Source organism: Hyperoodon ampullatus (genome assembly GCF_949752795.1).
Source record: "Hyperoodon ampullatus genome assembly, chromosome: 11".
Taxonomy (NCBI): domain Eukaryota; kingdom Metazoa; phylum Chordata; class Mammalia; order Artiodactyla; family Ziphiidae; genus Hyperoodon; species Hyperoodon ampullatus.
In genome coordinates this window covers 20,285,318-20,308,275 of record NC_136924.1, presented here as the reverse complement: position 1 = coordinate 20,308,275, position 22,958 = coordinate 20,285,318, and the positions used below count along the sequence as shown (strand labels likewise).

At 43.3% G+C, this 22,958-nt stretch overlaps 1 protein-coding gene across 1 annotated transcript; it reads right to left on the bottom strand.

The window, feature by feature from the left end:
* Positions 1–6,352: 6,352 nt before the first annotated feature.
* On the bottom strand, positions 6,353–22,856 carry AMDHD1 (amidohydrolase domain containing 1; the record flags this gene model as incomplete). The annotated part of the gene is made up of 9 exons (XM_079715036.1): positions 6,353–6,440; positions 7,980–8,140; positions 8,746–8,839; positions 13,551–13,675; positions 14,650–14,875; positions 16,947–17,224; positions 19,189–19,253; positions 20,631–20,737; positions 22,720–22,856. The coding sequence occupies 9 exons, from the start codon at positions 22,854–22,856 to the stop codon at positions 6,353–6,355; spliced, it is 1,281 nt and encodes a 426-aa protein (XP_079571162.1).
* Between the last annotated feature and the right edge of the window lie 102 nt (positions 22,857–22,958).

Sequence of the window (22,958 nt, the reverse complement as noted above, 5' to 3'; positions counted from 1 at the left end):
AAAGGAGTTAAGGAATGAATATAAAGATTGCTGTTGGAGTGGTTCTCAGTGAATTGTGCATTTCATATTTATCAGATGTCACTACACATATCAGAAAAAGGATTCAGATGCTTAAACTGGAGTAGGAGGTTAGTGTTATTGCTACTTTACCATGTGTTAGTACTCTATTCACATTCTTGTAATAACCCAGCTTAAGACGCCTCCTCATTTCACAGCTAAGGAATCTGATGTTCAGAAGTGAACCAACCCCCTCTCTATAATGGTAATCATTAAAACAAGGCCCCGTTGACAAAGGTCAGATGCGCCCTAGGATGTTACCCAATCTGTTCCCTCCCCTCCCCCCAAAGAAGATAAAGAACCTCCTGGAAAGGCTTAAGTGTAATTGTCCCGATGAAGGATGGGTCACATGACTTCTTGGCTTCCCGAAGCTGTGACTTTGCACCCTTCTGTGCAAACATGAGCAAGGCGCTTTCCAAGTGCAGGAATGTGAGACCATGGCTCTAACAACTGCAGCTGGTCAAGGAAAGGACAGGCACACTTGCCAGCTTGCCTACCTGATTACAGCCTTTTCACAGTGGAGTCTTCTCTTAGGTTGCAGCCTGTCCACAGGAAAGGTAGAGACAGGAGTGCAAACCAAAATTCAGTGAAGCAAAATGTGCTGAGGAACCTGTTTGCCAAAAGGTGGTTCTTGATGCTGTTCTTTGCTGAAATGTAAACACACAAATGAAGTTTATTCATTCTTATCCACGAGCGGCAGTGGAGCCAGTAAACCCAGTGGTTTGATGGCTGTTCGTCACTGGTATGGGGCGGGTTGGTTTCCCACAAGCCCGCGCAGTCCTCTGGGGCCCTCTGTCATTTTCTATACAGCTCTGTACTATGCCATCAAGGGAGTTTCAAGGTAAATGTGGAATAAACTAAGTCTCAATTGTCTTATGTCATTGCTGTATTCTTAGATTTTTATAACAAAGTTTAACACTTTGTCAGGGAAAGGTTATTCTAACTGCAGTTAATTACATTTCTGAAAGATTTCGTCAGTGAATGTTCACACGGTACAAAGTGTCTTTAGAAAATGTGATTGATTCGGTATACATTCTCTCTCTTCCCCATTGAGCAGCCCAGAAGAGCTGGAGGCATCATGATTTCTGCCCCAGTGAGCTCACCTGGGCTTCTTCACCTGTTCTCTCGGGGCAGCCACAGAGCAAACCCCAAAGTGCAAGGGATTTTCAAGCTTCTTTTGTGCCACATTTGCTAATGTCCTGTTGGCCGAAGCAAGTCACGCATCAAGCCCAAGTCAGTTTGGGAGAGTAACACACAAGGGCGTGGGCGTGTGGTTTGGGGGCTGTAGCTGTCACAGTCTGCCGCATGCATGAAATTCTACACATAACCTGAAAACTTCCCAGGAAGCTACTTTTCATTACTACTTTAAACTTGTGTCTCCTTTCTGAATCTGGTCCCTGGATTATTAGCTTTTTTATTAAACCTTCTAATTATCTCATGAATAGCATGATCATTCTGCATTTGGGGGTTTACTTTGGTTGAAGGTATTAACTTATTAGATGGAAACACTGAAATTATACCAAAAAACAAAACCACAAAAAGAGTTGGAGGAAATTCATTTCAGCTCAGGGCACAGGCCTGGTTCGTCTCAAGGGGGTCCCATTCCCTTTACTGAGTGATTAGTTCAAGAGACAGCGGAGGTTGCAATTTGGGCCAGTGAGACAGAAGACTTTTACTGCAGGCTTGAGAAAACGCTTTCTCTCCTGAGAGCCGTGACAGCCAGGCTTTCTCCCTCTCCTGCTTGACCCCAGTGAGAAGGCACAAAGCCCCTCTGACTGCTGCGAGTCAGCCACACCTGGGGGGACCTGGCCTTGGGGCGCCGCCAACACTGGAGGACAGAGCAGAGGGAGGGAAGGGATGTGGGTCTTCAGGATCACAGAGTGGCTGCGTAAACCACTCCCGAAGCCTGTCCTTCCTGTGAAATTCCGAGGGGGAGCTAATGAACTTCCTTATTTTTTTTTTAATATCTTTATTGGAGTATAATTGCTTTACAATGGTGTATTAGTTTCTGCTGTACAACAAAGTGAATCAGCTATATGTATACATATATCCTCATATCCCCTCCCTCTTGCATCTCCCTCTCACCCTCCCTATCCCACCCCTCTAGGTGGTCGCAAAGCACCGAGCTGATCTCCCTGTGCTATGCAGCTGCTTCCCACTAGCTATCTATTTTACATTTGGTAGTGTGTATATGTCCATGCCACTCTCTCACTTCATCCCAGCTTACCCTTCCCCCTCCCCATGTCCTCAAGTCCATTCTCTACATCTGAGTCTTTATTCCTGTCCTGCCCCTAGGTTCTTCAGAACCATCTTTTTTTTTTAGATTCTATATATATGTGTTAGCATACAGTATTTGTCTTTCTCTTTCTGACTTACTTCACTCTGTATGACAGACTCTAGGTCCATCCACCTCAGTACAAATAACTCAGTTTCGTTCCGTTTTATGGCTGTGATATTCCATTGTATATATGTGCCACATCTTCTTTATCCATTCATCTGTCGATGGACATTTAGGTTGCTTCCATGTCCTGGCTATTGTAAATAGAGCTGCAATGAACATTGTGGTACATGACTCTTTTTGAATTATGGTTTTCTCAGGGTATAAACCCAGTAGTGGGATTGCTGGGTCATAAGGTAGTTCTATGTTTAGTTTCTTAAGGAACCTCCATACTGTTCTCCATAGTGGCTGTATCAGTTTCCATTCCTACCAACAGTGCAAGAGGGTTCCCTTTTCTCCACACCCTTTCCAGCATTTATTGTTTGTAGAATTTTTGATGATGGCCATTCTGACCGTGTGAGGTGATACCTCATTATAGTTCTGATTTGCATTTCTCTAATGATTAGTGATGTTGAGCATCCTTTCATGTGTTTGTTGGCAATCTGTATATCGTCTTTGGAGAAATGTCTATTTAGGTCTTCTGACCATTTTTGGATTGGGTTGTTTGTTTTTTTGATATTGAGCTGCATGAGCTGCTTGTAAATTGTGGAGACTAATCCTTTTTTTGTTTGTTTGTTTTTGTTTTTTGGGTACGCGGGCTTCTCACTGTTGTGGCCTCTCCCATTGCGGAGCACAGGCTCCGGACGCGCAGGCTCAGCAGCCATGGCTCACGGGACCAGCCGCTCCGCGGCATGTGGGATCTTCCCGGACTGGGGCACGAACCCGTGTCCCCTGCATCGGCAGGCGGACTCTCAACCGCTGCACCACCAGGGAAGCCCTGGAGACTAATCCTTTGTCAGTTGCTTCGTTTGCAAATATTTTCTCCGATTCTGTCTTTTCGTCTTGTTTATGTTTTCCTTTGCTGTGCAAAAGCTTTTAAGTTTATTAGGTCCCATTTGTTTGTCTTTGTTTCCATTTCTCTAGGAGGCAGGTCAAAAAGGGTCTTGCTGTGATGTATGTCATAGAGGAACTTCCTTATTTTTCAAACCAATTTTAGTCAGTGCGTTCACATCTCACTGTGCCATTTCCAGAGCTTTCCACCCAGATTTCTAGCACCTGATCCCTCCTACTGTCTCCACCAAAGGACTTGGTTAAGGTGTCTTGCCAGAGTCCACTCACACAGCACATACCTGAGTGCCTACTCTGTTCACTAAAACCAGATTAATCTTTCTACCACAACACTCTTGTCCTGGGCCTAACCTGTTCAGAAACTTGCAGTGGCTTCCCCTGACTTTAAGAATGAAGTTCTGGGACTTCCCTGGTGGCGCAGTGGTTAAGAATCCGCCTGCCAGTACAGGGGACACGGGTTCGAGCCCTGGTCTAGGAAGATCCCACGTGCCGCAGAGCAACTAAATCCGTGCGCCACAACTACAGAGCCTGTGCTCTGGAGCCTGCGAGCCACAACTACTGAAGCCTGCATGCCTACAGCCTGTGATCCGCAACAAGAGAAGCCACCGCAATGAGAAGCCCGTGCACCACAACAAAGAGTAGTCCCCGCTCGCCGCAACTAGAGAAAGCCCACGCGCAGCAAGTAAGATCCAACCTGAGTTGATCTGACCTTGTAGTCCCCGCCCCCACTGAACCCTCCACTCTAGGAAGACTCAGGCAGCCCCCTTCTGAACACCCCATGATGCTCCATCTCCGGAGCCTTTCCCTCACATCAAAATCTTTCCAACCTCTCACGCTGAGGATGGCCATGCCCCTTTCCACCCAGCCATGGAATTGTTTCTTGCTGGGTTTCACTTTTCCACTTTACTCCCCCATAAGCATCATCCATTATATTCAGGAATTCATATGCTTTTTCCAATATACATAACAAGTATTTTCCTTAACACTGCATTCCTGGGTTGGCCTGCTGAGTGTGTTTTAATAAGCAGTTTTCACTAGGACCGTCTGTATGCTTGTGCAGCCATTCATTAATTCATTCACTGATCGCCTACTATGAACCAGTCACTACACTAGATCCTGGGGACATGACCAGGCCCCTGCCCTCTACTAACACACAATCTAAAGGGAAAGACAGTTTGATTGCAATGCTATAGAGGCTATCATAGAGGGATGGGAGCTTGGTGTGGGGGGCAGTGACTAGCTCTGATTTCCCACTTTGAGAAGAGAGGGCAAGCACTCCAGGCAGAGGGAACAGTGCTGCAAGGCCTGGAGCAGCAAAAACAAATGGCGATTTTGAGGCACAGTGTGAAAGTTCACGTGGCTAGGGTCTAGACCACAGCCCTTCTCAGACCTAACGGGCATACAAATACCTGTCGGCTTCTTAAGACCAGATTCTGTTTCAGCAGGTCTGGAGTAGAACTGAAGTTCTGCATTTCGAGCCAGCTCCTATGAGTTGCAAGAGCTTACAGGACACTGCCCTGGGAGGACTAAGGCAGTTCCAGGTGGGTATCTTCTGCTTTCATTCAAAAAAGACATGAACACTACTTGTGTAGAGTGAATATCTCCTAGAAAGAAAATAGGAAGTGCTTCACCTTTTTATTCTGTAGTTATAAGGATATACTTCTCCGTGGCTTGGGTTCCAGGACAGACCTAATCTTTACTTTTGGCCTTTATATGTACCTCCTGCATCCCAAACTCCCACCATCGACTGGGAAACCGGTCCTAGGGGAGGCGTCTCCCACAGCAACTCATGCTTTCCAGACCCCCTCACGGCTTCTTCGCCAAGCATGTGAAGGGCAGAGCTCCAGGTACCCCACGCTACTAGCTCGTGATGGTGATGTGCACTGTTACCCTTAACCTTCTGACAAGGGGTATCTTGAGTTGATCTATGTTGAATACAGTAAAGCCTCATTGGTTCAGGCTCTACTAACTTGAAATAGGTGATAATTTGGGTTCTTAATGTTTACTTCTCTAGTCATTTCTTCATAAATAGGACGAAGTTTTAGCATGCAGTTGTGATTTTAAGAATGATCAAAGCGTTTAAAAACATTTCAAGTAAACACATGGCTTTAGAAACACTCGTGTATATAATCATCCACTTTTTCTTTATGTAATCTACTTTCTTCTGTAATTTGTTCATTTCCTAAAAGGTTCTAATAGACAACACCACTGACTGGCTTCCAGGGCTGTAAACAACAACAATAGTGACAGCAAATATTTATTGAGAGCTATAGATTTTTTTATACATTTGTAATGTGAAGAATCAAAAACTTTAAAACTTTTTTAAAAATTACATTATTGGATTTGGTCAAAATGCATCCATTACAAGAAGGTCCCTGTACCTGTGTACAAAATGACAAGTCTTGAGCTCTGCTGTGAAGCTCTACTGCAAGGGTTGAGAAGAAAACAGAAGAACACCCTCCCTCAGAGGACCCTAATGCATTCGAAGAGCATCTAGAAAAACTATTTGAAGATAGAAAAATAGAAATAGAAAACAGAAATAGAAAAACTATTTGCTTATTACAGATGGCTACATTTTAGCTTAGTTTGTAGCATTTGACTTGGATTTCCCACTCCCCCCCGCAATTTTCAGTAAATATAGTTTAAGAATTGAAATTTGAAAAGTAGAAACAAAATGGGAATTTTAAGCCATGTCTACCTATTTGCCGATCTGCATTTCCCCACAAAGGCATTTCTGTGATACTCCATCATACTAATCTGCAGAATATTTATAGAAAATCTTTGTGAAGTAATTTAATCCTTTGAGATTATCATCACAAATGGTTTACTTGCTTATACGTCCAGGTGCACATGTTAAAATAAGTGAATCCCCTGGGTTTTTCAAGTGGATAAACAAAATACAGAAATAGATTTAGGTGACATCATTCTGGTAAACTACTAAGGTATTTTAACTTTTAATATAACTGTATTGACTTAAACAGAACAGTGTGCTCTTTCCTTACAGATCAATCATTTTTTATAGATGACTTTTCCTTTAGCTATAACATAATCAATTAATTCGTGATGGCCTCCAAACTGGTAAATCAAATGCTCCCATCTAGAAAGAAATCAGACATAAACGGATACAAGTCAAAATTATCACTCTGTCAATAAATGCTAATTTCAAAATACATTCTCTAAAAATTTTTTTACACTTAGTAGTTAATATTTGGGCTTTATAAAAAATGGTAGAGTACTATGATAATTAGTCTATGATAAATCCAATATTGTTTAATGATATTAAGTATTTGATCTTAAAATATTTGATTCACATTAGAACAATGACTCTAGATGAGTGCTTCTCAAACTTTAGCATGTATCTTTCTCACCTAGAAGAATTTTTTTTTTTTGGCCCTCAGGGTACGCGGGCCTCTCACTGTTGTGGCCTCTCCCGTTGCAGAGCACAGGCTCCAGACGCGCAGGCTCAGCGACCATGGCTCACGGGCCCAGCCGCTCCGCGGCATGTGGGATCCTCCCGGACCAGGGCACGAACCAGTGTCCCCTGCATCGGCAGGCAGACTCTCAACCACTGCACCACCAGGGAAGCCCTAGAAGACTTTTTAAGACAGAGATGCTAGGCCCACTCCTGGAGTTTCTGGTTTGGTAGACTGTCCAAGAGGCCTGAGAATTTGCATTTCCAGCAAATTCTCAGAGGATGCCCTTGCTGCTGGGACTGCACTTTGAGAACCACTGTTCTGGACTAGCAGTTGGCAAACTGTGGTCTGTGGGCCAAATCTGGCCTGATGCTTGCTTTTTATTGTTTTTGAGCTAAGATAGTTTTGTTTGGGGTTTTCTAAATTATGACTTAAAATGAAAAACAAAGACAATAATATTCTGTGACATAAAAATTATATAAAATTCAAATTTCAATGTCCATAAATAAAGTGTTATTGGGACAGTAAAAAAAAAAATTTGCTTCAGTTAAATGATGCATGAATGGTAACATCAGCATCACTTTCGATAGAGACGATGGCTTATGACCCTTGAGAGTAGAATTATGGAGCCACTCTCTTCTGTTGAACATGAGGTCCAAGGCCTGGCAGAGGCTTGCTAGGGTCCAGACACCGTAGGATTCACAACTTTAAGATTTAGAACAATAAAACTCAACTTGTTACACTGGAGGCCCAGGAGGCAGCAGGCTGTGAGTGAGTAATACAAAACAAGAGGCAGGAAAACTGAAGCAAGGCTTTTGGGATCCAACAGGAATGAGAAGTCAGAGAGGTAATGAATCAGAACCAGGATGACAAGCCAGAGTTGGGACCTGCGTGGCCCAACACAAGCAGAAAAGGTCAGAACTCAAGAAGAAAAACAAACACAGGCCAGAGGGCACAAGTCCAAAGTCCAGGTAAACAGAGCAGAAACCTGGAGATCTATGAAAGATATAAGATGGATGAAGAGACCAGAAAAGTTGGTCTACCCTGCAGTTTAGGACCTGGAGGGAGACTTTTTGCCTAGAAAGGGGTGACACTGAGAAGACTGTGTAGCTGCTGAGCTTATACAGAGCCTGACACTAATAATCAGTGGAAAAGGGATTTAAACCAAGTCTCCATATTACAGTGGGCATACAATAAAATGGCTCAGTTGGGAGAACACTCACCTGGATGAATTGATGATAATGAGATCTCCCTGTTTGCCTACTTCCAAAGATCCATGAGTGTGAGATTTTCCCAGGGCATAAGCGGCATTGATGGTGGCAGCGGCCAAGGCCTCGGGCATGGACATTCTCATGTTCACACAGGCCAGATGCATGACCATCGGCTAAGATGGGAAAAGAAAAGCATTGGAGAAAAGCAACAAAGCGGCAGGTGCCACCTAGGACATTTCTCAACACAGCACAACAAATAATGATAGTTAAATGTATAAGTGGAGCTGGCTAAATTAGTATGAGAAAAGTTAAATTTACATTTACACATAAAGATTCTTATGCTTTGGGAAAGATTCATTTATTATAGAGATTACTTACCCACCCACCCTCTGTATGTATTTAATATTTATTTATTACTTTTCAAGGCCACTTACTGTGTACGATGAAGCTCACCTCCACATTTACTTACTAAAACTTACTAAACTTCCTTGAGCTTATGCAATTCTGAGAGGGGAAACAGGTTACTATAAAACCACAATGCCCAAAGGCTGCATCAAAGCATAGTATCAATAGAACCTTCTCTCTTGTCTCTCAGCCTGGAGGCATTCAAGTGGCACAGAAATATCCAATTACACTGCTGTCAACACTCTTTTCTTGTTTCACAGGAAAATCTTTTCAGATCTTTGAAACATTTTAACAGTTAGTGAAATACTTTTAAGTTATTTATATGCTTGGTAGAAGTTTCATAGACTATGAAAGGCACATTAAAAATAATTACCATTGAAAAACAATATGCATTAGGGTTGAAATCGCTGCCCAGAGCGACTATTACCCCTTCATCTAACATTTTCCTGGCTCGAGGTTGCTTCAGTCTAAGGAGAGGGAAAAAAATGATGTCAGTCTCTAGAAGTGGAACTTTTGAAGAACAGATGTTCAGAGTTGAAGCAGACTTAAAGATATCCAACCCTTTCGTGTTCTGGAAGAAGAAACAGAAACTCAAGATTAAGTGAGTAGTGGTGGCGTCCAGCAGAACCCCAGGACTCCTGATTTCTATCATCCTGCTTTTGAAATCACTTGGCTATGGCCTACTTTTTAAATTTGGGATTATCATGACAATCTTTATATATATTCAGAGATTCTTGCAAAGGAAGAAAACTTAAAATTGTTTTCAAATGTAATAAACTTTTTTTGACTCCCAAATATAAACAATGGGGTTTAAATAATGCTTTTTAAATTAACATTTTGCAATTTTTTTGTTCATCTCTCTCCCTCTCCTTTTTTTGTGGGGGAGAGGGAGTCTCAGACATTATTATAGGTCCTTTAAATTTCTGAAGGCCCAAGAAACTAAGACGTAAAATATTTGTGCTCCTTCCTGGATTGGGTATCTCCCTGACCTCCTTGTAAGCTTTTTAAAGTAACTGCTCTAAGAGGAAGCTCAGAGGCCTATCTGCCTATCACCAAGTTTTACTGGAACAAACAGTTAATTTTCCTGGCAGGTTGGGCTTTCTCAGACAGGTATTCTAAGGGGGCCTGGGCTCATTCTAGGGAGGCATCCTGGAGCTGTTAGAAACTATGCCAGTGTTTGTTCAAGTCTCATAATGTTGGGGAAGGTGGGTGAATAAAATCATTTGTGCTAAGAGCCTGTAGGTTTATAGGCAAGATTGAGGCTTAGTGGAGAGAGGGGCTCAGAGGAGCCTGAATAAAGTTTGGTCAAGGAGAGACCTCCGCTGGAAAGCCTTCCCAGTCACCTTGTTGGCCCTCATTTCCTCTGGCTTCCCCAGCACCCCACACCCCTCCATTTTAGAAACAATAGCTCTTGTTTCATGACCATGATAGTGGACTGGTACTCAGCCATTATGAACCTGTACTGCCCAGGAGCTGTCTTTTAAAAAAGCCCCTGAGGGTAACCCTGATCCCCCCTTTGAGACCCTACTCTAGCCTTAAGTTCAATTTGACTGATCGGTTGGTTGTAAAGTATTGAGACTATTATACCCGCCCCTCTGCTGGCAAGTCCAGCAGGGGCTAAGGATCACTGAAAGGATTATTTCTTTTTCTTATAATTTGTCCCAGCACCCAGTCCTGTCTCTGGCTAATTAATATTTTTGATTGAATGAATGAATGATACTGTTATAGTCTAGGAGTGTACTAAATATGGCAAAGAATAGAATAACTTTATAGCTGTGCTCAGAATAGGTTCTATTTATGTTTTATACAAAGTCCACCTAAGTTTGGCATTCGAGGCTCCCCACAAACTGAGCCCACACTTCTTTCAGGGCCTCCTTTCTCATTCCTGCCCTACCCAATACTGCACTCGAACCACTGGGGTTTTCTATTTGTACATTTCTGAGTCTGCCATTCTCTTTGCCTAGAATATCCACCCCTCCCTGAAATGCACTCATATTCCCAGGCCCAGCTCACATCTCACCCACCCGTGCTCACTTTCCCTGGTCACTCAGCCAGAAGTGATTATCCTTTTCAATACCTCTATAGGTCTTACTGTCTATTCATTTATCATGTTTCATATGCTTAGACTGCAAATTCTGTGAAGGACCATGTGTGTCTTATTCACCATTGTGTCTCTAGTACCAGTACAGTGCCTGGTATTAATAGCTGATTATGTTTTGTTAAAGGAATTCTTTAATTTTTTATTATTGTGTCTTCATTGCACTTCAGTTTTATTTTCTCCCCAAAATACAGGGACTTCTTGGCAGCCTCAATGAAAAGCATATGGTATCTAACACATGGAGAGCAATAAAACTTGCCTGGTCATTAATTCAGCCAGTCATTCTAAAACCATCCCATTAGTGAAAACTCTGTGCCAGGTACTAAAGCCTCAGAGTCATCCTTGAGTCATTTTTCACAGTCCACATCCAACCCATCAGAAAATCTTGTTGGCTCCCCCTTAAAACTATATCCAGAATCCAACTCATTTTTATATCCCTCTGCTACCACCTTGGATCCAAGTCACCATCATTGCTTGCTAGGATATTTGTTAAGACCATCCTAACTGGCTTTCCTGCTTCTACCCTCAAGCCCCTTAAAATATATTCTCTTCCTAGCAGCCAGAGGGATTTTTTTAGAAAAATAAGTTAGATCATGTCGCCGTGCTTTTAACCACTCTCAGTGGCTTCCCATGGGCTTCCTGTCTGCACCATGAACTCAGCCCTTCAAGAACTGCCCCTCTTTCTGGCCTCGTCTCCTATCTCTCCCTGCCTGGCTCGTGCCTCTCTGGCCTCACTCTTATTGCTCATCAAACACTCTCAGTGCATTTCTACCACTGCACTCACCATCCATCCACTCAGAACACTCTTCTAGTTATCCTGGCTCCTTCCCCCAGATATGGCTTGCTCCCTCACTTCCTGGAGGTCTCTGCCCAAATGTCCCCGCCTCCAAAAGCCTTCCCTGACCACCCTAAAAACACAGCACCCTCCCCTCAAACACTCTCTATCCTCTCGCCTCACCTGGATTGTTTTCACGGCACCAAGCATCACCTGACATTTTCTGTGTTCGTTGGTCGGTTTGCACATCCCCATTAGAATGTAAGCTCCTTGAGGACAAGACTCTGTTTTACTTGTGGCTGGATCCACAGTGCCTAGAACAGTGCCTGACAAGTAGTGGCCCCCCAACACGCATGTTGAATACAGAAATTAATCAAGGATTGGGGGTACAGAGGTGACACTTGCCCTTGAAGCATTCCCAGTCTATGACAGGCAGTTTCCAGGACCAGTTAAAATAGTGTTTCTCTGCTAGGACAATGCGTGAGAGAGGTGGGTGAAGCAGTGATACAGAGTGAGGAAAGGGTAGACGTTAAAATTTCCCTGCTGCTCACTCTGATGGCCTCCCCTCCCTTTCCCGAACTACTTAAGGAGGAAAAATATATGTATGTATATACAAAGAAATAAAATTATAAAGGGGGCTCCAGATAAACTAAGGTGAATGTGTCCTGAATAGATTTAAATATTATACACAAAGATGCATAAAATAATGATTAAAAGAAGCCCTTGAGTGGCATAAGGCAATGGTTATTCTGGAAATGAGAGTCAAGAGAGTTCAGGGCGCAGCGGGAAACCTGCAGCTCCTCCTGATGGAGAGATCAGAGAAATACAGAAACAGAGAAGCCAGAGAAGAGCGTGGCTTTCTCTATGGTTGCCCCTGTCATCCAAACAGGATGTTAAACCCATCTTGTGGTGACGGCATGTGGCAGCTGCCACTGGCATAGGGACAAAGTGCAGACTTTTAATGCTGAACTGCCCTCCAGCACCACAAGTCTCAGATATTTGCTCTGCCTTAAGAGATTCAAGGTGAGTTAAAGGAATCCTTTTCTTTTGTAAAAACTTATTCCTTGGGTGGTGGAAAACTAACCAGATTAAGTCTTGATTGATGACTCTGATGACTACTGAGATTTCCAAGAAAAGCAGCTGATCATACTGAGAATAGTTATTGATGGATCTTTCCTGACGGTAACCTACATTATGTCTACTCTTTAAGAGAACAGTAATAAGAGAAATGTATAATATTTTATATATATATGTATATAAAATCATAATAAATTTGAAAAAAGCACTGCAATATTCCTTTCTTCTCCCTTATCAAAGTTACTTGAACTTGTTTTTCCAATCCCTCAGGCAGAGTTTCTCAATCGCAGCACAATTAATGTCTTGGACTGGATGATTCTTTGTTGTAGAAGGTTTTTCCGTGCACTGTAGGATGTTTAGCATCATCTCTGGCCTCTACCCACGAGATGCCAGTGACACCCCCTAGTTGTGACAACCAAAAATGTCTCCAGATACTGTCAAATATCCCCTGAGGAGCAAAATCACTCCAAGTTTGAGAACCACTGTCCTAAGGCCATAACTGCGGAACCACGCCCCTCCCCACAAAAAACCATGTATCACAACCACAGAGAAAGCACCCAGTCCTAAGAGGAAATCAACTGCCTCTTGAATGCTGGACCTTCTGACCACAAATTCGGTGGCTGTCATGGAAGTGGTTCAATGAGTCAGGAGACCTCAGGTCTCATATTTGAACTGGAGCAACGGCAATGATAAAAGATGGACTACATGGACTCAATCCATTGAGGGCACACAGCCAAAGCCCCAGGGAGATGTCACAAAATATACTTAGACATCTCCTCTTTCCTCCCACTCCCAGGATTTATGAGGATTATGGTCCCCACTTGTATCCTCTTAGAAAGCAGCTCATTCAGATTCAGAACACTGTGAAATATCCCTAATACCTTATGCGTGTTTTTTAAAGTATAAAGCCTACATCACTATTTTCTAATTATAAAAGTAATGCATATTGATTTTTAATTGGAAAATTCCAAAAATGAGGAAGAAAGAAAAAGAAAGCGCCACTCTCCCCAGTAATCCCACCACTCAAACACAATTTGGGTCTAAGCTCCTTCCTCGGGGTAATTCATTACAAATATCATACCAGTATTAGCATCTTCCATGAGCTAAGTTTTCCTGATCTGCATTTTTAAGGGATTTGTAAGGGTGATGAATATTTGGGCATCTTGGAAGTCTGTGTCTCCACAGCTTATACTTGCAGCTCTCATGTTGGGGGGAGAAACAACCTCACCTCAGCATGTAGGCCGTGGTGGGCAGGAGGACAGCAGAGCACCTGGCCGCTGCCATGGCAGCAATGCCTTCATCACTCACTTCTTCCAGGTGACTGATTGCCTGGGCTCCCAGTTCCGCCCCGAGCTAAACAGAATGGGCAGAGAGACAGAGAGAAGTTTCACCAACAGCAACAACAAATCGATAACGTGCCAGCAAATGGTTTTTCCTGCAAAAATAAACAGCACTCTATTATTAAGATTTCTTGCCAACTACCTCTCACGAGCACAAGCTCGGCGATCTGAAGTGGGCAGTGTGAAGTGGATCCAGAGATATTTAGGAGGAGAATTGGGATGGCTTGCTGGTTGGCTGAAATGCAGTAGGTGAGGGGGAGGGAGGAGTCAAAATGATACCCAGGGTCTCGACTTAGGCAACAGATGGATAATGACATCATTCACTGGGGCAGGAAACACAGGACAAGATTTGGACGTGATATTAAGAGATCATATTGAACGTGTGGTGGTTGAGACACATGTAGACTATCTGTATTTATGCCCCAAGGGCAGTTGTTTATGTAGCTCCAGGGCTTAGAGGAAAGAGCTAGACCCCCAACTGCAGGGATTTTGTGCGTCTTACTGCTGAATTCTCAGTGCCTAGAACAGTGCCTGGCACACAGCAGATACTCAAATATTTGTAGAAAGCATGAATAAATTAATCTGGAAAAGACACATAGATTTGAAAATCATCCTGTGGCTATTAATGGTATGCTCTACTCAAAGTCCTCTGGATGCTGCCACAGAAAGACCCTAGAAGCTACATGTGAAATTAACAGACTGAGCTGGGGTGGCTTTGTGTGCCAATCAAAATAGGTTGTGAATTTAGTAAATGAGATCACAAAGGTACTTCTTTTTTCTACTAGTATCACCAGGAGGAAATAATAAAAGTAAATAATCAGCAAAAAAGTCTGGGATTCCAAGGCTCAACCACACCAACCTGCACATATTTCAAACAAATTTCCCCATTCTCTATCTTTTCAGATGGTTACTCCTTCCTTTGAACAAACTCATTAAGTTTTCCACAGCACGAGTGTTGACAAAGGAAAAGCAAAAGGTCACCCATACCTCAGCAGCCTTCATTGGGTGGAGTTCATCCCCATGGAAGTTAATCTGTAACCCTATATCTTTCCCACTTTGAAGAATCCTTCTGGTGGAGTCGAGATCAAAGACGCCCTTCTCACAGAACACATCTATATTGTCAACGTGTATTTCCCCATTTCTGCCAAGTTCCTTCAGCTTTGGGAGGTGGTTATTGATGATGTCATCAGCGGCTTCAGTAGCAGTTTTTCCTCTGAGGGAAGAAGAAAGTGAGATTACTGTGGACAAGTTTTTTTTTTTTTTTTAATTGGAGAAAGGGGTTTTTTTGGCACTTGGAGTACCTGAGAAATTGTAGGTAAATGACCCCGAGCCTCAGAAAGGTAAAGAGATCAAAGCTATAACTCAGGACTCTTAGCAATCGGGATGAGCCTACATAGCAGAGGTATTGATAAGACTTCTGTATACACTGACCCTATAGGCAGAGACTCAGATGGTTCATCCATTCTGGCACATCTGGGTTGCCTTTGGGAATGCCTGGCTGAAAAACTGAATCTTCTTGCCAAGGACACGTAGAGGACATCCTGGATGCTTCCCTGACAATCCGTGAGCCCCTTACCTGGGCCAAGCTATTACCCTTTTTCTTCCTCCTCACTGTTTCTAGGGGCATCTGCCTAAGGCTTTCTGTCTCATCAGACATAGGGGAAGAAGATAGTAGAAGGCCCTGAAATTCTTTCTAAGATTCTGGGGTAGTTATATATGAGAAAGGTATGGGCTTTGAAGTCAGACACAGAGCTGCGCCACTTGCTAAGCCATATAACTTTGTACACATGATGTAGACGTCATTTGGCATCCTCTGGGCCTCAGGCTTTATCTTCGGGGATCAAGATCAGACCTCAGAGGCTCACTGGCAGATGGAGAAATTTTCTGTAAAACTTCAGCCTTGTGTTTGGCACACAAAAGGCTCTCAGCAAAAACCATCTGGGTGGGTAGATAGAGGTGGGCTCTGAGGAGACACGTACTTATATATGCTGTTTCTAATTCTCGAGACAACCATATAGGATAAGCGTCTTATTTAGCTGGTTTACAGATACGCAATTCATGTTCAGAAAAGTTAAGTGATCAAAACTTAACTCAAAATCACCCAGCTGGAAGTAGCTAAGCTAGACTCGAACCCAGGTCTGGTGTCCCTCCAAAGCATGAGACTTTTCTGCCATGTCACACTGTCTTTCCTACTAAAAAAAAAAAAACAGACTATAATAGACAGGATATCCCAAAAGTCTTAGTGCAGTTTCAAGCCATAATAATTTTGGAAGTATAAATGCTAAAAACATACAACAAACATCATTGGAAATATTAAGTATTTATATTTCTTTTCTACTTAGTTCTGTAAATTTTTCATAATAATTTCAATGTTAATTTTTTTAGTTCCTTTGAATAAAGATGGTAAATGAAATATTAACATTAAAATTTTGTCAAAGTTCACAGAACTAAATAAACGTAAAACTTTTTTAATGATTAATCTTAAAAGATTTAATTAACTTATTAATATGACTTAATTAAATGGCCTATTTATGTGATTAAACCATTTTTGTAAGCCTGCAGCATTTATTATCTAAGTTAGTTATCACAACTTAAAACTGCACTAAGACTTTGGAGACGCCCTGTGAATTTTCAAGTCCTGGATTTCTTTTGGATCGTTTGGTTCTGGGACTGCGGGCCTTCTGATCTAGTAATTCCGGGATGGATGAGATGCAGAAGCAGAAGGGGAGAGAATTCTCTACAGCAAATCCATACAGGAGGAACTTTCCAGATAAAGAGGAGAGCTGAAAAAAATATTTACAGCAATAAAACAAAAATGTTTGCTGATAAACAAGCAAACAGATGAACAAAAATAAAAACCTCCCTAAGTCATCTTGACGTCAAGATTTGATCTACCTCCCACGGGGTGTTACTCAATTCCTGAAGTGCCTTTTTGCTCACTGTCATGGGAAACTATTTAAATTAATATCTGTCATTTTAAAGGACCTATCAGGGGAATTTCTTTTTGTTAACCAAGAGTTTTGAACATCTCCTCTTCCTTCACTATTAAGGGACTTGCAAACGAACGGGTCTGGTGGGGCCCGCCTTCCTAAACCCATGTGTGTGAGATGCCTGAAGGTTGGAATCAGAACACCTTTCCAAAGGCTCTACTGGTCCCTCTGCAAGAGCTAACGTGCTGGTGCACCTTCACTCCCTGGAGAACGCAGCCCCACTCAGGCACCACATGAGCCCTTCTGCATTCTCAGTACCCTGAGTTAAACCCCGGTCCCTTCGGCTGAGGTTACTTTGGCACCGAGTGAGCCCCGCAGTAAGTGGCTGAGATGCCAATGTCCAGCTCCCGCTGGGCGCGCTCAATCACGCGTAGCATCTTGATCTCCGTCTCCAGGCTGAGGCCGTATCCGCTCTTGCACTCCACCAGTGTTGTCCCTGCCCTCATCATGCACCCAAGCCGCTGCTGGAAGGAGCTGAACAGCTCCTCCTCCGAGGCCAGGCGCGTGCGCTCCACCGTGAAGTTGATCCCTCCTCCAGCCTGGTGGATATCCATGTATGTGGCTCCTGCCAACTGAACACACGGTTCGCCCTTAGGTCTGCAACATGCAGCGAGGTTGCAGGCAGGTCTACAGAACCTACATACAGGGGTGATATTCGACATGACTGACCATCGATATGGCACAGACACCAACCGATCAGGAAGGATGGTGGGGTCCACAGTTCTGGAAGTCCCTACTCTGCCAGGGTGGTGGGGAGTTGCAGGGGTCAGAGGTGTTTCAGGAAGGGACTGGGGTGGCAGAAATGGGAGATGTGGGGAGAACTTGGGGCCTCAGGCTAGCGACAGTTTACCAACAGGTACAAAAGTACTGTGGTATTTTAACAACCCAGTCAGTCTCGGTGTGTACCAGCTAGTCTTGGTACCTATGAGAAAGCAAAGCTTAGGCGATTAGGGACCTCACTGTGGTTATTCAAGTCCCCACTAAGAGACCCAGAGCATTTCCACCCCTCAGTATTTGGCCACCTACAGTTTCGGGCTTGACCTCTGTCACTCAAGCAAATAAAGAGGCTCTTTCTGGGATCCCACTGGACTCGTTACTCTGGGCAGCAGGGAGTGTGGTGCAAAGTGTGCCGGCCTGCGGGGCTCCCTTAGTCACACCCTTCCCTTCTGTTCTTAATTCTGTCACGTTCAAGTTATTGCAAACTCGAGCTTTTAAGGAAAGTTTCAATGGTTTTATAATAAATGATCTTCGTTCATTTCGTGTTAAAAAAAAAAACACCACCACCTGATGGGTTCGGCCCTTTTTGAATCACTTTCTGCATCATAGAATGAGAGAATTGGACCGTAAATCTCTAAGGTTGATTTCTGGCTCTGAAATTCAAAGATTTAAGAAAGTCTTAAAAACAGTTCTAGGTTGTTGAGAAAGGTAGACAATTTTTGAAGAAATTTTTTCTTTTTCTGAAATAATCCAATTTAGCTGTTAGGCTGCACAGGTTTTTAAAAAAGTGTGAAGAAAAGACATGAAGGGAACAACCTGAAAAGGCTACGTACTGTAGGATTCCAACTCTATGACATTCTGGAAAAGGCAAAACTATGCAGACAGCAGAAAGATCAGTGGTTGCCAGGGACCGGGGGGAGAGAGGGATGAATACGCAGAGATTTTTGAGGCAGTAAAATTAGTCTGTATGATACTACAATGGTGGGAGCATGTCATTATACATTTGCCCAAACCTAAAGGATGCCTAACACCAAGAGTCAACAGTAATGAAAGCTATGAACTCTGGGTGACAATGATGCGTCAGTGTAGGTTCATCCATGGTAACAAATGTACCACTCTGGTCAGGGATGTTGAAAATGGAAAAGGCTGTGCTTTGGGCAGGGAGCAGGGAGCAGTGGTATATGGGAAATCTCTGTACCTTTCATTCAATTGTTCTGTGAACCTAAAACGGCTCTAAAAAATAAAGTCTACTAAAAACAAGGAGATAAACAATGTGAAAATGGCTCAAACCAGGGATTTGAGGGTTGACGGCAGCTAATTAATGACTGACAAAGACTACAATTTATGTTTCTTAATAAGTCTCATTTTTCTGGAAAAAAAGTGGAAACAATATAAGACATTTTATTTTTGCGATTAATAATATGTTTTTCCAAGTTTGACCCCAATGAATGGTGATTTTCAAACTTTCCTGGAGTCCCTTCAAAGGTTACCAAGGGATGGAATGAGGAAAAGAAAAGAGAGGAGAAATTAATGAGCAAAGCAGGTCAGCTCTATTTTAAAAGGAGGATTCGGCAGCTAAAACATCTTGAAAACTATTATACTTGAAATGACTGATAGCCCTGGGCACAGTATAAAGATTTGGTACCAAGTTATAAATTGGTTAATTTTGTTGTAATTTATTTCCGTAGTCCAAGCCAGTAAAAATATCCATTAAAAAGACATGCAGACATTTGTTGTAAAGCCTAACAGCCTACAAACTCTAGAAAACCATGTCTATATTTGTGCTTTATTTTGATTTGCCATTGTTTATTGCAGTTACCTTCATCGCAAACTCATGAACTCTTTCACCAGACCATACTGGATGTGTGTGTGCATCCACTAAACCTGTAATCAATAAATCAAATCACGTTTAAAGTTAAGAAACAGAAAGCACTTAGACAGCACGCAGACTCTACTACACAGTTCTTAGGAAAGCATGAGGGTGGTCAGCCATCTTGGAGGAGGGTGGAGAAGGGAGAATTTGTCTGAGGAGTTCCAAGAAGACTCCCTGCATGGTTGGTCTAGAAGGCTCTAATGGAGGAGGGTGACTCAACATGATGAAAATATCCCCTAAAGAAATACAGCTCCTTTTGCCCAATAAATCCATGCTCACCAAGCAACCTTTTAAAACAGGATGTCAAATCTATTAGCTGAGCAAAACCAAGGACTATATGAACAAGGAAGAATCTGGGTGTGAAAAAGAATAATACTATCCCTACCCTCAACTTTGAGCAGGAAAAGTATAAAATCAGAAAGATGAATCTTTCTTTAAGAAAGAAAAATATTTTAATTAAAGAGAAACTATAAAATGGTCACTTGAAACTTTGATTTATCCCAGTACAATTTGGTAAAGTCTGTCCTTCCAGAACATTCAAAGTGCCTTATGGATTAAATGGCTCATTAGTGGTTCCGACCGGAGTAAAATCAGAAGTCCCCACCATATATTCTCTACCATATTCTGCTCTTTCTCCTGAGGTTTCACCCTGACTTTCTCTCCTGACCCCCAAGGGCCAGAGAGTAGAAGCTCTGTCAGATGCGCACAGCACACAAGTATAAATCCTAGCCTCTGTGTTTGTGCAGAACTCAAAATTTGGGAAATTTGTTTCAGAGGATTACATAAAGCCATAAAATATAGAAAATGTAGGAGATAATGGTTAATAAACTGATTCTGTTATCAATCACTGAAGATACAAATGAGCTTCAGTGAAATCTCTAGGGTTTCTTGGTTTATGTTTTTTCTGCCTGGAGATGGGTCCTTTGTTTCATACTCTATACAAATTTAGAGTATATTCTGGAATTACAGAGAGCAATTTGCTGTCTTTGCCTCCCCTATGCCATGGATTAATAAAATTCTTCCAACAGCTTTTGAACCCAAGCCCAGCACAGCTGGTTCTCTTCAGCATATGAGTGGGAAGAAGTGGAGTGAAAGAATGGGTGTGACTCCCAGCTTGCCCTTTACCTGTTTAGAGATCTTGGGTAAGATATTTCACCCCTAAACATCAGTGTTCTAATCTGCAATGTGTAGATAATGATACTTACCTTCCAGGGCAGTTCGGTTTCATTCAACATGAAAGTGCATTTGTAAAGCAGCTAGACATTTACTAGTAGAAATTCAATAAATGGTAGCTATTATATTTTCATATTATTGTGAAACTTAAAACAAGCTACTACTCTTCCTCTTTACACTACTAAAACTGCTTTCACTGAAAAAGAGGTTAATACCTGGCAAGATGCATTTCCCGGAACAGTCAATTCTTTCTTGAAATGTTTCTTCTGAAAACTGTTTTTGGATAGCATCAGCAGGACCGATGGCTTTTATGAACCCATCTCTGAATAAAAATCAAGAAATTATTACTAACTTTGGGGGAAATATTGTGAAAATTTTGACCAATGTTCACGATATCAATGCCTTTTGGTGTCAGTCAATATTTACTGTATTTCCTTCTTGAGTGTGTGTCTTTGGAAATTGACTCTAGCCACATGCAAGGCAAAAAGTCAAATCAGGTGTAGCAGAGATTGCTAATTGTTCCCCAAGATCTATGTTCCCTTTTCCCACAGTGCTAGATTCCTAAATTTTAGTTGGAGGCATGACCACCCAGAATAAAGACTACCTTTCTGTGTCTCCCATCAGCCAGGTGTGGCCATGTGACTAAGTTCTAGCCAATAGGATCGTTCTCTCTGCCTACTTCTTACTGGCTGGAATGTAGACACCATAATGAGAGATGGCACAGCAATCTTGGATGTTGGAGTGCCCGTGAGCAAGAGGGCAGTGCTCAGCTGAGCAAGACAGTAGGGGTCTGGATCCTCAGAACTCCGTGGAGTACGGCCATCAAGTAGCCCTAGGTTCCTACATCCAGGCAATTCTGCTAACTCATTTTAACAAATTTTTGACAGTAACACTGGGAATGTTTTTATTGCTTTGTTAATTAAAAACAAACACACACAAAGTCCCTAAAAGCTGGGCTCTTACACAACCCTAAGCAGCCTCAGATAAGGGATGAGACTTGTGTAATCGCAGTGCCATGGGCTCTCCAATTCAGATGGGCACCCAACCCCCATTACCACTCCAAGTCCACCCTTCCAAACTTTGGCTGTTCTTTTATTCTCAGAAGTTTAAATGAAAATAACTGAAAATGTCCTCTCTTTCTGGTGGCTGAATCTTAATTATCTATCACCCCAAACCATCGCCATCTGAATGTTTTCTGTGGTTCTCAAGCTTTGGGGTGCAGGCGAAGGGGGTGGGAGACATGCTCTGTAAAAATTCAGATCTCAGAACTTCACCCATAGAGATCCTGATTCAAAAGACCTGGGGATAGGTGGGGACTGGGCTGAGGGGATTGGATGAAGGTAGTCAAAATGTACAAACTTCCAATTATAAGATAAATAAGTACTCGTGATGTAATGTACAGCACGATAAATATAATGAACACTGCTGTATGTTACTTATGAAAGTTGTTCAAAGAATAAGTCCTAGGAGTTCTGGTCACAAGGAAAACATTTTTTTCTACTTCTTTGAATTTGTATCTATATGAGAGGATGGATATTCACTATACTTACTGGTAATCATTTCATGATGTATGTAAGTCAAATCATTGTGCTGTTCACCTTAAATCTATACAGTGCTGTATGCCAATTATATCTCAATAAAACTTGAAAAAAAGGGGCTTCCCTGGTGGCGCAGTGGTTGAGAGTCCGCCTGCCGATGCAGGGGATACGGGTTCGTGCCCCGGTCTGGGAAGATCCCACATGCCGCGGAGCGGCTGGGCCCGTGAGCCATGGCCGCTGAGCCTGCGCGTCCGGAGCCTGTGCTCTGCAACGGGAGTGGCCACAACAGTGAGAGGCCCGCGTACCGCAAAAAAAAAAAAAAAAACTTGAAAAAAAGAAAAAAGATCTGGCGATAAGGGGGGGGGCGGGATCAGAAGTCTGTCTTTAAAAAAAAAAATCTCAGGCCGTCTGAGGCAGGTGGTCCCCCGTCCGCACTTCAAGAAGCATTGGAGAGAACCCCTACGCCTTCAGATTGCTGCAATTATATTTTATCAGCAGAAGCGGGATCTTGATGCTCCCCAGTGGGATGTGCAGCTTGAGAGAGGTTTCCTTCAGCTGAATGACAACCGGAGGCGGCCAAATACATTAGCAACAGGCGCCTAAAAGGCAGGCGTGCCAACGACTCCCTGGGTGCCGAAAGGCTGTTACCGCGTTCCCCTCCACAGCGCACAAGTTACAGAAAGAGCACCAAGCTGGGCCTTGGCTGACCGGTCCCCCCAGCACACGACCCGGGGCGCCCGCAGCTCCAGAGCGCGCGGCCACTTACGTGCCCACCACCAGGCTGGCGCCCTCCAGCACCGCCAGGCTGCGCAGCGCGTCCCGCGCCAGGAAGCGCTCGCCGCGGGCGCACACCAGCACCACTTGCCGCGCGTTCTCCAGCAGGAGGCGGTGGCCGCCCGCCATGTCGTCGCGCACCGTAGGTCTAGCAGAGGCTGCGCAGCTCCCGCCGCGGGCGGCTGGCGGCAGAGGGGGCAGGTCCGCAGGCGGCGCCGCCCGGGGCCAGCA